We start from the raw sequence: 18122 nt of genomic DNA on the forward strand, positions 1-18122 counted from the left end.
CCTTTAATCTACAATCCAAAAAAGTTCACTTCATTTGTCCGATAATCGGTTTATCAACAAAGGTAGATCGTACTTCATTTTAATACTTTTCACTTTCCTTGACTACCGTTACAAATTCAGACTCACCAAAGTCTTGCTTGGAGCAGTACAGTCTCCCTAGTACCAAGTAGCCATATGCCCCCGCGAGTTCCGGATCTGTGAACGTTAGTTCGCGCACCGGAAGTCGCACGGAGCTGTTAAAGACACCCGCGTCCGCCCGTAAAACGTCGTCAGCGGCGTCACAGTTGCACGCTCTACATAAAAAGTAAACTTTCTATAACATAATCAAAATTCTAATTCGCTATAAAATAAACGCATATCTTTACTTTCGTCAAATTCATCACTGATGCTGGTGCCATGATAACTAATTTTGACTGTCTTTACCGTAACTAGATCCTAAGTTGAACTTTGGGCATACGTCCGATCTTCCTTACTCATCTCATTGGATGTAACTGAGTATTATTCAGATCAATTCACTGCAAACTTACCTCCCCGTGGCCTTGAGGGTCTCCTTGTCCTCACTTCCGCCGCACAGCCCCTCCAATCCACAGTTGCACTCATGGGCAAAAGGCCTCCCGCTACCCACGTACGACTGTGGGGCGTTATCAAGTCCGCCTATCCACGTGAAGTACCCGTCCCTGCTCAACAGCTGAAGGGTCGAGATCGCAAGATCTTAATTCATGTATAAATTCTGTAGTAGATTTGTAATTCTTCTTTCACTGCTATGGTTTCCTCCCACAAAGGATACTAAGTGTTAAGTATACGCTTTCACGATTGATTGATAAACCTGCTAAACAATTTACTCTGATTTTGAATATAAAGAAACCTCATAGCAAATTAAAAAAATATAAAGAACGGAAAATTAATGCACAGAAAATAAAATAACCACAACTAATAAACATAATGGACGACCAAGAAGCATAATGCAAACAAAATCAAAGCCAGTGTAATGATTCTTACTATACGCGTGTGCATTTTCTCATCAGTCATCTGTACCAAGTTTTATGGGAATTTCCTTTTGAGCTGTGTTCAAGATCAAAGTTTTTTAACACTATGACACCGAAAAAAGGCAGCTAAAACAACAGCATACCCGTGTGTTTTGACACTCGTATCTGAACGGCTGGTAGCAGAAGTTTGACACGTCCGTCACAGCTTCCACCTGCTCATCGTCGGCGTCCTTGTACGTCACTTTCTCCGTTACGTTAAACGTCACCGGAGATCCGCTCTCACGGTCGTGACCGATAATGGTGACCCCTGAATGAATTTGGGGGGAAACTTTATCTTGTGTTTATTAAACAACGTACACCATATAAGAAGTTAATTTGCACATTAATATAGTACTGTTTGACTGATTCATAGATTAATGGACTAAATTAGCTGGCTCTAAATTAGTTAGATTTATGGTGTCCGATATAATAAGTAGAGAGAACGTTCCTGCTTTTGAAAGCATGTACATTAGCTTTAAGTGCAAATATAGTTTCCTAGGCATCATTGTAAAAAAATACATAATAGTACAAAAAGTATCGTCCGTCTATGTCACAGTTTGCTGAAAGGTTAGGGCTCCACCGACGGCCAGATGAGCCGCTCCCAAATATTCATCACCCATACACCTCGGCATTTTGTGCTCAGGCAGCTCAGTAGAGGTCAATATGTATGATTAAGACTAACTTACCTCCGTCTGGGAGAATGTCCATGTCACAGTAAACGAGGAATGGTTCCACTTCTGTTGAGGGCCAGATGAGATGTTCTCCTGTACGGGACCCCCGTTCGTAAGCGTCTTGACAATCTTCTGGCAAATCTGGATAAAATATACGTACAAATGTATACTTAAATTTGTATTTGATTTTTCTTTATATGACATTTACTTTGGTTGCATTAACCCCCCCAAAACAACTGTGTTATTCCCCTTTTCAATTAAAACGTTTTTTCGTTTGGTGCTTAAATGATGTTGTATACTCATTAAGGCGGCTTTGCTTTATCCAACCTACTGCCCATATCAGATACAACATATGCTAAAAGAAACAAGGCGGACTATAAGTAATTCCCATGGCTAAGATGAGAGTATAAGATAGGTTCATCGCTACCCGAGCGTTGGTTTTTTATGCGGAAACGCAGTTTACCGAATTTCCGCAGATCAGCCCATGCGCGAGAGGTGGAGTGAATCTTAAAGGAGCGGACATGATAGATTCTTTGCTCCCATCTCAGTTAAAGAAAATATAGTAGAAATGTTTTGTTTTATTTCGCTCGAACTATTTTGTGCTTAGTGAAAAAAGTAGTTCCATACGGGTACTCTTTCAGGTTTGCCCGTGGGCAAAATAAGGATTTCAAGCATGGTCAAATATTTGGATCTACTTATCTGGGTTGGGAGAAAAGGTTTTGTGACATCTTTTAAATATCTTACCAAACGGTTTTGGCGCACACCTCACGTCTGTGACGTCAAATAGCGCGGAGGAGTCGTTTAACTGACCACCAAAGTTCAGCTGCTCAATCGGCATGACCTGTCGATCAGTTTCATGTCCGTAGTCAACACTGGAAAACAATTTCAACTGACGTCACTCTAAGCGTGTCTTCAGTCTTTAGCAGGGAAATGTTGCATTGATCAGAAATAAGGCGTTAACAACGTGTATGTTTCCATTAACTCGACCGACCCGTATACAGTCGAACCCCGTTGGCTCGAACTCCAAGGGACCGGAGAAAATACATCGAGCCTCAGAAAATTAGAGCCAAGCGGGAATCTTTACCTTCAGTATAAAGAAATGGGCCCTTAACATCAAGTTCGAGCCAACGAGTGATTCGAGCCAAACGAGTTCGAGCCAACGCGGTTCGACTGTATTTTCTCTCGACCCTACACCCATTTTTGAGCGTAGTGTGGAGTATTCTTTCGTAATTTCCTAAATAATTTGAGTTCTTTGAAGGAAAATAAATAATTAAAGAAAAACAAAAATTATGCCTACCTAGTACCTATCCACCCTATTTTTTGGAGATTATAGTGGAAACAAAGATCTTTCGCTTTGGCCTAAACGAGAGCATGTACTGGTCTTATTTACAGTGTGTATATATTTCGTACTAATGTACCAGTCAATTGTAACCACGGCTCCAGGTCCGGGTCCAGGTTGCGCCATAAATGCTTCGTCGAAAGACAATATTTTGCATCGGATAAATACTTTAAACAAAGATAATTAAACTATTTCTTCAAACTCCGGTAATTAAAGGAAGGCGGGTCTCTTTAAGCGATATAGTCTGCCCTTAGAATAATATAAAATGGTGGAGGAAAAGAAAAGTTATCTTTGTTTTAAGTTTTCATTCGAAGCAAAGTGTTGCCTTCCGACGAAGTATGTATGACGTAATTTATCACGTGGTTTACACACACTGTGTAATTATATAAAAACAAGTAAATCGTTTATTCTTTACTTTCTATTGTACGTGTAAACGTTCACGCAAAACTGAACGTTTAGCAAGACACAGGATATTTACTTTATCCTTGCATTTGATGTTTAAATCAGAAAGCTATCATTTCAACATACGTCATTGACCCCATAGAATCGCAGTGGCAACTATGCCCTGGTGGACAGGTGCCTGTGGCCATGCACGCGCATCCCGAAACATCAGGGTGCCCAGCCACGCCCCAGCTTGGAGAGGAAGCTCCCCCGTAGGTGGTGTAGTAACTCTGGGCTGGACTGTTCCCATTGATGAGAGGGGATTTGTAACATACGTACTGGATGCCCTGGAAATAAAGGAGTTTGTAGAAGTACAGAATAGATATAGTGATTCTATTTGGTTGGTGTTAAATGCCACGACAGCAATTTGCTGTTTATAAGATTATTTTTTTTAATGCGTCTGACTGAATACACGTAAATTTAACATGCGCAAATTGGATGCTTCCCCTTCCAGACGAACTTGAAGTTAAAGTGTTTGTTTAATGGTAAAACCATTTTCTTGAATATTTTGACGAATTGAATCCGTTCTAGCTACGCTTCCTGTGTGATTCAAAAATAGAGCCGAAAATGTGCAATTTACACTGGTACCTGGTGGCAAAAACCGGATATTGTTGCAAGTGTGTGTATCTGGATGTGGGTGGCGCCATCGTACACGAGGGACACCTTGTAACTTCCGGGCTCTACTCGATACCGTACCGATGTGTCTTCCGGTATCCTGATCGGAATCTACATATACAGAAGATATACAGGGATACGTTCATTTCACCAATAATCTTAGGAGCGATTTCGTAACTAGGAGGGCTTTTCAACAGTTGGAGTGGGGGTATTTAAACAATAATCTTTGGAGCGATTTCGTAACTAGAAGGGCTTTTCAACAGTTGGAGTGGGGGTATTTCACCAATAATCTTTGGAGCGATTTCGTGACTAGGAGGGCTTTTTAACAGTTGGACTGGGGGTATTTCACCAATAATCTTAGGAGCGATTTCGTAACTAGGACGGCGTTTCAAACAGTTGGATTGGGGGTATTTCACCAATAATCTTAGGAGCGATTTCGTGACTAAGAAATATTTTCGACAGTAGAACTGTAGGCCATACCATAAATTATCATAGGAGCGGTCTCGTATCGTGGATATATTTTCAACAGTAATACTAAGGCCATTTGAAAAAAAATTGGGCGATTTCGTACCTGTGAGAGTTTTTCAATAGTAACAAAAGGTGTCATGAGTCAGGTGCCTAGTTTAGCTTCTTCGTACTTAGGAGCGATTTTGAACAGTAGTACTGGAGGGCATTTCATCATTAATGTATGAAGCGATATCGTTCCTAGTTTAGCTTCTTCGTACTTAGGAGCGATTTTCAACAGTAGTACTGGAGAGCATTTCATCATTAATGTAAGAAGCGATATCGTTCCTAGTTTAGCTTCTTCGTACTTAGGAGCGATTTTCAACAGTAGTACTGGAGAGCATTTCATCATTAATGTAAGAAGCGATATCGTTCCTAGTTTAGCTTCTTCGTACTTAGGAGCGATTTTCAACAGTAGTACTGGAGAGCATTTCATCATTAATGTAAGAAGCGATATCGTTCCTAGTTTAGCTTCTTCGTACTTAGGAGCGATTTTCAACAGTAGTACTGGAGAGCATTTCATCATTAATGTAAGAAGCGATATCGTTCCTAGTTTAGCTTCTTCGTACTTAGGAGCGATTTTCAACAGTAGTACTGGAGGGCATTTCATCATTAATGTAAGAAGCGATATCGTTCCTAGTTTAGCTTCTTCGTACTTAGGAGCGATTTTCAACAGTAGTACTGGAGGGCATTTAAATAAGATGCTATAGGAGCGATTTCGTACAAAAGGTAGTTTTTTCGAACCTATGAGAGATTTTCAACAGAAGTACTGTAGGCCGTGTACAATTAATCCTTGTATCGAGTTCGTACCTTGAAGAGCTTTTAAACAGTAGTATTGCATGCTTTAAAATTGTCCCTAGGATTCATAATGGAATGACCCCAGGGCAAATGTTTAATAGCAATAGACGTTGTCCCAAGTGTACTTTAAAAGGCACAACATAGTGATGGCGATCTTCCTATCTGTTTTATAGTAGCAGGTGGTTGAAAACCTTCCTTCCGGCCATGGCTATGAGGCACAAGGAGATACTTGAATACATCGGATAATGTACAGACATGACAATATATAGGTCTAATACGTACGACAGTGATGCCGATGTCCTTGTCCGTTATAAAGTCGCACGTAGCAGCAAACATCTCTACCTCTCCCGACATGTCCGGGTCAATGGCGTACACGTTGTTACGAAGAGGGTTGGTCCTGGCGTTGTTCGCACGGATGTCTTCACAGTCGCGGTACACATCTGTAATGTATATAATTATGGATATCATTGTACCCCGACTATAGGTTATTCATTGTATGGGCAAATCATTGAATATAATGCACCAGTCAATTGTAACCACGGCCCCACCAGGTCCGGAGAATAGCGGGGACTTTGACTTTCGGTCCAGCCAACCCCGGCTAAAATCCCCATCCTGCGGGGACGAACTGATGGTAAAATTCCTGCCAAATGCCCTCGCACTCAAGGGACCCTAGGTAAGGCCCGTTCCCCGCTATATTTTGAGCGGAGACAAAACCACCGCATTCACCCGGCACTGCGGGGCCACCTGAAAGGTAAAAACACGGCCTATTTCCCCGGCTATCCCCGGTATACCCCCGGGCCTGGGGGGTGGGGCCGTGGTTACAATTGACTGGTGCATAATAAGGGTATTCTTTCTTGGGAAAGGAAACAATGAACAACCAGGTGCATAAATACATCCACGGCTTCCTTCTTACTGAGTGGTGGTAAGAAGACATTCAGTTCAGACATGCAATTGAACAAGACATTCAGTTCAGACATGCAATTGAACAAGACTTTTAGTTCAGACATGCAATTGAACAAGACATTCAGTTCAGACATGCAATTGAACAAGACATTTAGTTCAGACATGCAATTGAACAAGACATTCAGTTCAGACATGCAATTGAACAAGACATTCAGTTCAGACATGCAACTAAACAAGACATTCAGGCAATTAAAGAAGACATTCAACTAAAACATGTAACTGAACAAGACATTCAGTTCAGACATGCAATTAAACAAGACATTCAGTTCAGACATGCAATTGAACAAGACATTCAGTTCAGACATGCAATTGAACAAGACATTCAGTTCAGACATGCAATTAAACAAGACATTCAACTTCGGACGACAAGAGACCGCACAAAAACATTCCTACCAAAACATTTTACAGCCCCTATTTTCATGGTCCTTGTCCCCGGAGCCGGTCCCAGCACAACGCGCGATACTGGAAGTAGAGACCCATCAGTGATGTTTCCTCCGTCCTTTCGTAAACCGGCCAGGTTACATTGACATTCTCCGCCAGCACATCCAGGGGTCCCTTTGCAATGTGGAAAGGGTAACAAATGAAGAATTCTTGCACATTTGTTCGTATATAATCAACATTGTACTAGTCTTAGGAGATAATGTTTGTCTCTTTATCAAACTAGAAACTCATCTAAGATTTTAATGACAAATATCAAGGAAATATATCAACGGCGCCTTTAAATGCGGGATTTCAACGTTACCTTCATTGTTCCCCGCCCAGCTTTCCTGCACCACCCCATCCTGGGAATACCATCCGTACACCCCGCCCAGTTCGAGCCCCGAGTCCACACAGTGTAACACAAGCTCCTGAGTGCAGTACCGGGAACGCGCGATCAGTTCGTAGATGACTTTCATCTCATACACGTAATATTCAACGGTGACGTTAGTTCCTTCTTCCGGAACTTCGATTTCCGGTGTTTTTGGAATAATTTCCTGAGGCACAAATATTTTATTTCAAACAGCGGGCGTTTTAATTAAGAAAGAAAATATATGAATTCAACTTCATCAATATACGTATTTAAATAAGATTAAAACGTACCGTCCATCCAGCGGGTGGGTAAGTCTGAAGGACACAGTGGACCGGAACTGGCTCCAAGGGTCCGCTGCCGTCAGGGTCAATCATGAGCGCTTCTGATTCCGTCTTGCCTTCGTCTCTCCATTGCTGACATGTCTTCCCACGACCTAACATGAACACGACGTGATAAGACTGATAAAAGTAAACTATCCAGGAATCTGTCAGCTACGTTCGCGTCGGCCACGAACAATTTCGTGAAACAACAGTGTGTGTATACCACTTGATACATTACGTCATATATGCTACGTCGGAAGGCAACATTTTGCTTAAAAAATGAAGACTTAAATCAAAGATAACTTTAAATGAAACAAAGGGCAGTCTATGTCGCTTAAAAGAGCCCCACCTCTGTTGTATTACCGGAGTATGATAAGGTGATTAGTTTCATCAAACACTTCAAAAAAAAAATGTTTTAAGAAACTAAACTCTCAATCAAACTCTGGTAATATACCAAAGGCGGGGCTCCGTAAGCCGCGAAGACTGCGCTATGTTTTATTTAAAATGGTAACGAAATAGGAAAGCAATCTTTGTTTAAAGTCTTCACTGGAAGCAAAATGTTGCCTTCCGACGCTGCATTTATGACGTAATTTATCACGTGGTATATACGTGGTATATACACACACTGCCTTGTCACTCAATTTCTGGTGAATCCACTATCGAAGTGGTGTTACATGGAAACATAAAGTTAATATGAATGGAGCGCAGTTTCTGTTTATGCTGCAGCAACACAACTCCTGCTTGTTTACTGACCAAACGAACTTTTGTGCATGTTTCCAGTCGAAACTGTAGTAAGATAATATGCTCATTAAAATATTATTAAATAATTGAAACTTAATTAACTTTGCAATAGGAAACAGATTTTAAATGATCCAAAGTAAATGAACATGATAGTTTTCCATGAGTGTTATTGTTTAAAATGTGAGTTTTGTAAAGATAGATACATGTATAGCATATCGGAATAGACTAAACTGATAATAGGTGTGCTTATTCACGTGCTTTAGTTAAATCTGCATAAGTATAAACTTTATACTGTCATTAAGCTTATATATATTCGTGCCTGCATGTGCATTTTTTGAGGGATAAAATCGTTCAGTGTAATGCTTTCGCTATGCTAGATATTTAAAGATATTTAAAGCTGCGTTCTCGTAGATTTTCAGTTGTGACACTTTTAAAAAAAAGTATTTTAAGAATCAGCTGATTTTGGCATCAATGCCTTAAATTCAATCCTATATATGATAACTCACAATATAAAATATCTCAATTGTTTTGTTAACTGCAGGATAAAAATGTTTTGCGTAAATATTTGCAAACCAATGATAAAAGATTGCTGACAAAAGATCACATCACAGATTTTCATATTTCCGTTCGAACATCAATGTTTATGGCTTAAACCGTTACTAACGGTTTAAGAAAAATGCATAAAACATCACTTTTTGAACTTAAATATAAATATCTGCGATCTATTTTTGTTAGCAGTCTTATATAACTGGTTTCCATACATATACGCAAAAATAGGCTCGTTCCAAGACAAAAAATAAAAAACGTTCAACCAGTGAGAGTTCAGCTTTAAAGCGTGAGTTATTTTCCGTCCCTTTTCAAACGTTAATATGCTATCATGAGATCTGATTTTTTCAGCACTGGTTTTCAGACATTTACGCAAAAATGGCTCATTCAAAAACAAAAACACAAAAAATCGTCAAAACGATAAATCTGTGAGAGTGCAGCTTTAAGGGACCAACCCGATTTTAAATCGAATAAAAATATGTGGCGTAAGATGACGTCACAGTCCATCGTGCTGTTATAAATCACTGACAATAGGGCGAACAGATATTATGTGACTCAATGAAACATTGCATTCATGACCGACCTTACCGGTTGGTTTGTTACCACAGTAAAGGTCAGAGATTACGGGCCTGACCCTGCGGGTTTTCGGGTCAGAGGTCAAGCTGCTGGTTGAATCCAGGGAAACACACACCTTAAATAAAAACATGACAATGATGACGCAGTGTGACACGGCTTCATCTGTTAAGTTATAGATAGATGACCTGAATTAAATTGTTAATGATTAAGAATGGGCGGAATGAGCGTCGTCTGACTGACTTAGAATACAACCTCATTGTCTGACACATTGTCAACACACAATCTGACATAGGGAGTGTGTATCGGGTGAGTGGCAGTGGACGGACCATTAAACACGCACAAAAGTTGAAATGCTTCATAATTAAGCCTAGTACTTAATGATTGCCTATCTGTAATTCCATTTTCTGTTAATGTTGTTTGTTTTCCAAATACATACACGCGTTAAAAGTAATTGAAAATTGGTGGTTTTACTTGTACATCCATCGGCAATACAAAATGTACGTACATCATTTCAACCTCATTACCAACGACCTCAGTATTAGCGGCAATCACAACGCGAAACTTTCAATATGTTGTGTAGATTCATTTTTAATCTATCATTTTTGTAATTTAGTTCCATAACGTTTGTCTTCAATTTACAACGTTTACGAACCTCACACACTGCTAGTCTATCCTTGTTGACGACCCAGCCACCGTCCTTCCGCTGCACTCCATCCTCAAGGTCACAGTTACACAGTGATTCCGGTCCACCCGCGCATGCGCCGGTTACACCGCATGCGCACTGTTCTTCTCCGCGACTTCCGGACCAACCTGAAATAAAACGTGTGTTCATTTTCTTTCAACATCTAGACTGTGTTTACCTCACAACTGGTATATACGAGTAATCTTACTGGCATCATCTAATAAACAACTATTTGGTAGTCATTAACTACTTTCCCACTTTGATAGCTACGCCTATTCCAATATTTCAAAAGAATACCATGCAACAATGTGGCAATTAAAAAGCACTTATATATTGAATCCAAATGCAAAATAATTATTTTTATCACCTGACTGTGGTTGTCCGTCACAAGTGGTAAAGTTAGAATGTCCAGTGACCGGGGCGTTCAAACACTGTTGTTCTAGACTTTGTGCACAGTACTCGCTGCTCTCCACCAGCGCCTATCAATGTATAAAGAGAGCCATTTACGTGTATTGGCACTGGCGGCTATTACGTTACATAGAGCCATTTACGTGTATTGTCACAGGCGGCTATTACGTTACATAGAGCCATTTATCTGAATTGTCACACGCGGCTATTACGTTACATAGAGCCATTTACGTGTATTGGCACAGGCGACTTTTACGTTACATAGAGCCATTTACGTGTATTTGCACAGGCGGCTATTACGTTACATAGAGCCATTTACGTGTATTTGCACAGGCGGCTATTACGTTACATAGAGCCATTTACTTGTATTGTCACACGCGGCTATTACGTTACATAGAGCCATTTACTTGTATTGTCACAGGCGGCTATTACGTTACATAGAGCCATTTACTTGTATTGTCACAGGCGGCTATTACGTTACATAGAGCCATTTACGTGTATTGTTACAGGCGGCTATTACGTTACATAGAGCCATTTACGTGTATTGTTACAGGCGGCTATTACGTTACATAGAGCCATTTACGTGTATTGTCATAGGCGGCTATTACGTTACATAGAGCCATTTACGTGTATTGTTACAGGCGGCTATTACGTTACATAGAGCCATTTACGTGTATTGTTACAGGCGGCTATTACGTTACATAGAGCCATTTACTTGAATTGTCACACGCGGCTATTACGTTACATAGAGCCATTTACGTGTATTGGCACAGGCGGCTATTACGTTACATAGAGCCATTTACGTGTATTGGCACAGGCGACTATTACGTTACATAGAGCCATTTACGTGTATTGTTACAGGCGGCTATTACGTTACATAGAGCCATTTACGTGTATTGTTCAGGCGGCTATTACGTTACATAGAGCCATTTACGTGTATTGTTACAGGCGGCTATTACGTTACATAGAGCCATTTACTTGAATTGTCACACGCGGCTATTACGTTACATAGAGCCATTTACGTGTATTGGCACAGGCGGCTATTACGTTACATAGAGCCATTTACGTGTATTGGCACAGGCGGCTATTACGTTACATAGAGCCATTTACTTGTATTGTCACAGGCGGCTATTACGTTACATAGAGCCATTTACGTGTATTGTTACAGGCGGCTATTACGTTACATAGAGCCATTTACGTGTATTGGCACAGGCGGCTATTACGTTACATAGAGCCATTTACGTGTATTATTACAGGCGGCTATTACGTTACAGAGAGCCATTTACTTGTCTTGTCAAAGACTGTATAGAATCTATTTATTGTCGACGCTTAAGGCGGCGAGTAATGGGGCGTTAAAACAATGTTACTGTTCCTATTTCTCAACACCCTCTGTTCGTAAGCAATGTCTGGGAGTGAGTATATTAGTGATATGATACTAAAGTATGATATAGGTTTCTGATGGGAGCATATCGGTTACTTTTGGCAATGTCATCTATAGGTCTGACACAACTATATAAATTGCCTACGTATTCTACATTGTATATCCAATTGACCAATTTGCACAAAAGATAATACTGATTTCTAGTGTTTCACGACCCGCAACACCATATAATGTGAAGTAAGCTCCACTTGTGTACTTAACATTAGACAAAGTTAAAAAAAAGTTACGTATCTCCTACGAAAAATAAATTGGTTGAACGTAACCACTCTGTAATCGGTTAAATGACAATATCCGGTATACGAGGAAAAACAATGCGGTGAAAACGTAAACAATAAAAAGTAGATGAAGTAGATCCAACATCAGCGTGTTTTTGAACTCGAAAACCATTTAGCATCAAAACCTATACTCGTAAATATAGAAGATAGCCAATGGTCTGAGATGGTTTAAACATGCTTTGATTCCCGGCCATGTGTCAGTTAAAAGAAATAAGGCATGTAAAAATAAATAGGCATTTCCGAATGGGTGTAATTCGCCATATAGACTATTTAAACTTCCATCAAGGCATGCTAAAGGTTATAACTAATAAAAACACTATAAAACACTATTTACTGCTCCTGTATGCTATTTATTGTTGGACGTACATGGGCTAGTAATTAAAGCAAGTTAAATCGGAAATGCAAATTACGAAAGTAACAATATCGCGAGAATGTTCCCTACCTGGACTTGTTCCGGAGACACAGGCACACCATTGGTCATGTACTTGACCTCGTGACACTTGGACACTGGCCCGTCTGGGTTACCGTCAGTGGGGTCATTAGGAACTGTCAGTGGACATTTCATTACACATTATAACGAATCATATACTAGTTCATTCGGAACACCTTGGTCTTTTTCTACGAAAACAGCCTTGGATGTAAGCCGATACATCAGTAGAAGTGACTTGTTACAAAATGAATTATATTAGTATTTAAAAGTAGTGTTTTGGCTTGTATTTGTTGACCTAAGCTTAAAATGATTGCCAGTGCAGTGTATTATTGCAGACATAATAAAGATTCCCAAGAATTAAGTAATTAATTTTAACTGCTGAATTGAAAAAAACTTCGCAATTTAATTGCAGCATATATAGTTAAAGTGTACCGATTTCTTACATTGTAAACCGTCCATATACATCCGAGGTTGTTTGCGATAAAAATGTCCGAGGAGCTCCGAATGAGCCATAAACAAAGAATAAGACTATTAAGGGAAACATCTTCTAAGCTATAAACATCTATAAATAAGTGATCTGAGACATAAATATATGAATTTATAGCTCTAGAAAAGATCTACCTAACTGATCTTTTTCATACTTTATAACGTACGAATAAAGCTTCTGCGCTAAAGATAAATGATTTTATACCTTAGGAAAGATCTCTGAGCTATAACAAAATTGAAGTTCCATTTGATTTAATCCCATACCAACTACGACTGGTACAGTAGTCTCGGTGCTCGTGCACCGTACAAGGAAAGGTTCCACGCCGCCCTCGCCGTCAGGGTCCACCGGGTAGGCCCCGTTCTCCATTGAGTTTTCGCTCTCTAGACGCTTGTTCTTCTTAAATATGAACATTTCCGCGCAGTTCGGGAACAGGTCTGGAAAAATACATAAGAAAAACATAACACTTTAAACAAATGATTTAAGCTAGACTGTAAATAAATAGAGAGGCCGGAATATAAACAGTACACTAGTAATACCTTTACACATGAGAGGCCCGAATATAAACAGTTCACTAGTATTACCTTTACACATGAGAGGCCCGAATATTAACAGTTCACTAGTAATACCTTTACACATGAGAGGCCCGAATATTAACAGTTCACTAGTAATACTTTACACATGAGAGGCCGGAATATAAACAGTTCACTAGTATTACCTTTACACATGAGAGGCCCGAATATAAACAGTTCACTAGTAATACCTTTACACATGAGAGGCCCGAATATAAACAGTTCACTAGTATTACCTTTACACATGAGAGGCCCGAATATAAACAGTTCACTAGTAATACCTTTACACATGAGAGGCCCGAATATAAACAGTACACTAGTAATACCTTTACACATGAGAGGCCCGAATATAAACAGTTCACTAGTATTACCTTTACACATGAGAGGCCCGACAAGGACACCCGCCTGTCCAGAGATGCCACCGACGCCCGTTACGTTCAAAGAGGCGACCGGAAGGTCCTTCTTGTTTATTAGCAAACCCTCGTCCACTCTGTAGAATGAGGTACGAATGGAATTATTATTAGATTAAAAGTATATATAATCTCATAAGTATGTGTAAAATCGGTTCGCATTTACATATCACTTTAGAGCCGGGACTAGGAGGCGGTCGTTAATCATGTACGCTTACTATAAGGGTCAATTCACAGTTTCAATTAAAACAGGTCTGCTATTTTCATTCAGTATGCATATTAAGAAAACAACCTACATTATATCCGTTGAAATTTCAGATAGGCAATTATTTAGTATACTAGGCGTAATCATTTAGAATTTCAACCTTCGCGGGTGTTTGAGGGTCCGCCCACTCCGATACACAATCCCTACGTCAGATTTTACGTTGACAATGTGTCAGCCAATGAGTTGTATTCTAAGTCATTTAAATGACCTGAATTAAAATTTTGATGATTAAAAATGGCTCGTTTGCTACGCTCACTCAGCCCGCTCTTAATCATTCAGATTTTAATTCATGTCATCTTATCATTAAATAGTTTGTTTTTTTCTGAAAAATCTTTCTATCAGGATGCATTATCAGTTTTTTCATCGTCAGTTTACACTTTTCAATATTGATGATTTAAAGATGATCTCTTACTCCCAAATAAGATTTACCACAAGTAATACTATTGTCTTAATATTCCAAAAAGAATGAATAAATATCAAAATCAAAGGTTCTTATGAAGGATACTGAGTTTAATTTTAAAGAAATGAGCATAAAACATGGTATTTTTACCTTATGAGACTATAGTAGACCCCAATAAATCTTTTAGCACTCACCAAAATTGATGTTTGTTATACATGTATGTATTGATTTTGAATGATAGTTTCACTTTAATCTGATTCATGAAATGTCGTAAAACAATATTTCAACATCAAGTGTTCTGTATAACTTGTGCATTAATACCTTGTCACAGCGTCCGCCATATCACACTCGCAATCCCCTCTCCCGGTGCAACTGCTTGGCTCGGTCATTCCGCATGCGCAGACAGAACCGGAAGTACCGTCTCCTGCGAAATAGGACATCGTCCGGCCGTCACCGCTTTCCCAGCTTACCAGGGACTCGCCACCAGCTGGATTGAAAAATTAAGTTAAAGTTGTTATACATAAGGAAGTCATTTTTATTATTTATGCATGTACAGAAATGTCTTCTGAAGTTAAAGTCCTGCCACAGTTACCGTCCGTCACACCAAGGACTCGCTGCAAGCTTGTCGGAAGCGAGTAATTAGTTAAAAAAATTATCACATCTAATTTGTGTTTAAGACTATAAAACTTGGCATACAAGAAATTCCCGCGTGGTCTAAATTCTACGCATCGGAACTCAAGTCCATGTTTATACAGTTACGATTTGAAATTTAACAACGATGAAGTTAACAACGTTGTCGACGTTAACCCCGTTCTGAACCATATAATAGGCCCATTGTTAACCTGGATGTTTTCCAAAATTCAGCAATATACGTGTCATTAACTCACCATGCAGCGGAGCCTTTGTGCACGTGTACTTGACGGTCTGTGAGCAAGTGACTGACCGCGTCACGAGGGCGTCTATCTGCGCTAATGTCACTCGGAGATACTTGTACACGATCTGGCCAGCTGACGTCAGTGTAACCTACAAAATAGATATATAGCCATGTTGACATAAAATAAAACAAAAATAAATATTTGACACGTTTGTGATTCTTATCATTAAAGTAATTCAGTCATAAGTTTTTTCAGGTGTTATCCATTTCCGGTACAGGTCATTTGGTTCCTCAGTCTATAAAAGAGTAAGTGATGTAAAACTTCAGAACGTATGTTCTGTATATTTTATACGTATTTTATCTACCATATTGATATCATGGACATATTTACGAAAAGATAAGTAGTTGTGCGCTCCACTTCCTGTACTCGCTGTTAAATTGTACCGTTCAATATACGAACTTAGACGTGATAAAACGTACAGAGCAGTTGTATATGCATCAACTCCTTGGTTCACCAGTCATGTCACAATATACCGGAAAAGGGTCCTGCGACCCTAGACGAAGTGGCGTAGATACCTCAGTCTCCTCCTCGTGGTATATGACGATGTGGCGTAGATGCCTCAGTCTCCTCCTCGTGGTATATGACGATGTGGCGTAGATGCCTCAGTCTCCTCCTCGTGGTATATGACGATGTGGCGTAGATACCTCAGTCTCCTCCTCGTGGTATATGACGATGTGGCGTAGATACCTCAGTCTCCTCCTTGTGGTATATGACGATGTTGCGTAGGTACCTCAGTCTCCTCCTCGTGGTATATGACGATGTGGCGTAGATACCTCAGTCTCCTCCTCGTGGTATATGAGGATGTGGCGTAGATACCTCAGTCTCCTCGTGGTATATGACGTTGTGGCGTAGATACCTCAGTCTACTCCTTGTGGTATATGACGTTGATAGCGTAGATACCTCAGTCTCCTCCTTGTGGTAAATTACGATGTGGCGTAGTTACCTCAGTCTGCTCCGTGTGGTATATGACGATGTGGCGTGGATGCATCAGTCTCCTCCTCGTGGTATATGACGATGTGGCGTAGATACCTCAGTCTCCTCCTCGTGGTATATGACGATGTGGCGTAGATACCTCAGTCTCCTCCTTGTGGTATATGACGATGTGGCGTAGATACCTCAGTCTCCTTCTTGTGGTATATGACGATGTGGCGTAGGTACCTCAGTCTCCTCCTCGTGGTATATGACGATGTTGCGTAGATACATCAGTCTCCTCCTCGTGGTATACGACGATGTGGCGTAGTTACCTCAGTGTGCTCCGTGTGGTATATGACGATGTGGCGTAGATACCTCAGTCTCCTCCTTGTGGTATATGACGATGTGGCGTAGGTACCTCAGTCTCCTTCTTGTGGTATATGACGATGTGGCGTAGTTACCTCAGTCTCCTCCTTGTGGTATATGACGATGTTGCGTAGGTACCTCAGTCTCCTCCTCGTGGTATATGACGTTGTGGCGTAGATGCCTCAGTCTCCTCGTGGTATATGACGATGTGGCGTAGATACATCAGTCTCCTCGTGGTATATGACGATCTGGCGTAGATACCTCAGTCTCCATCTCGTTGTAAATGACGATGTGGCGTAGATACCTCAGTCTTCTCCTCGAGGTAAATGACGATGTGGCATAGATACCTCAGTCTCCTCCTCGTGGAATATGACGAAGTTGCGTAGATACCTAAGTCTCCTCCTCGTGGTAAATGACGATGTGGCATAGATACCTCAGTCTCCTCCTCGTGGTATATGACGTTGATAACGTAGAAACCTCAGACTCCTCCTCGTGGTAAATGACGATGTGGCGTAGATACCTCAGTCTCCTCCTTGTGGTATATGACGAAGTTGCGTAGGTACCTCAGTCTCCTCCTCGTGGTATATGACTATGTGGCGTAGATACCTCAGTCTCCTCCTCGTGGTATATGAGGATGTGGCGTAGATACCTCAGTCTCCTCATGGTATATGACGTTGTGGCGTAGATACCTCAGTCTACTCCTTGTGGTATATGACGTTGATAGCGTAGATACCTCAGTCTCCTCCTTGTGGTAAATTACGATGTGGCGTAGTTACCTCAGTCTGCTCCGTGTGGTATATGACGATGTGGCGTGGATGCATCAGTCTCCTCCTCGTGGTATATGACGATGTGGCGTAGATACCTCAGTCTCCTCCTCGTGGTATATGACGATGTGGCGTAGATACCTCAGTCTCCTCCTTGTGGTATATGACGATGTGGCGTAGATACCTCAGTCTCCTCCTCGTGGTATATGACGATGTGGCGTAGGTACCTCAGTCTCCTCCTCGTGGTATATGACGATGTTGCGTAGATACATCAGTCTCCTCCTCGTGGTATACGACGATGTGGCGTAGTTACCTCAGTGTGCTCCGTGTGGTATATGACGATGTGGCGTAGATACATCAGTCTCCTTGTGGTATATGACGATGTGGCGTAGGTACCTCAGTCTCCTCCTTGTGGTATATGACGATGTGGCGTAGATACCTCAGTCTCC

General features: G+C 40.7%; 1 protein-coding gene across 1 annotated transcript in view; it reads right to left on the minus strand.

Annotated features, from left to right (window-relative positions):
• LOC128234628 (uncharacterized) overlaps positions 1-18122 on the minus strand; it is a 71039-nt gene that overhangs the window by 18606 nt on the left and 34311 nt on the right. The window contains exons 18-36 of the mRNA XM_052948983.1: positions 15584-15719; positions 15018-15183; positions 13993-14111; positions 13316-13486; positions 12578-12681; positions 10379-10490; positions 9982-10139; positions 9342-9444; positions 7437-7579; positions 7099-7330; positions 6750-6911; positions 5676-5833; positions 4065-4202; positions 3564-3763; positions 2441-2568; positions 1712-1837; positions 1130-1293; positions 528-688; positions 127-293 (exon numbers count right to left, since the gene is read on the minus strand). Of these exons, the coding sequence (XP_052804943.1) occupies positions 127-293; positions 528-688; positions 1130-1293; positions 1712-1837; positions 2441-2568; positions 3564-3763; positions 4065-4202; positions 5676-5833; positions 6750-6911; positions 7099-7330; positions 7437-7579; positions 9342-9444; positions 9982-10139; positions 10379-10490; positions 12578-12681; positions 13316-13486; positions 13993-14111; positions 15018-15183; positions 15584-15719 (2848 nt within the window). The remainder of the gene's footprint in view (positions 1-126; positions 294-527; positions 689-1129; positions 1294-1711; positions 1838-2440; positions 2569-3563; positions 3764-4064; positions 4203-5675; positions 5834-6749; positions 6912-7098; positions 7331-7436; positions 7580-9341; positions 9445-9981; positions 10140-10378; positions 10491-12577; positions 12682-13315; positions 13487-13992; positions 14112-15017; positions 15184-15583; positions 15720-18122) is intronic.

This window comes from Mya arenaria, chromosome 5 (genome assembly GCF_026914265.1).
Source record: "Mya arenaria isolate MELC-2E11 chromosome 5, ASM2691426v1".
NCBI classification, from domain to species: Eukaryota; Metazoa; Mollusca; class Bivalvia; order Myida; family Myidae; genus Mya; species Mya arenaria.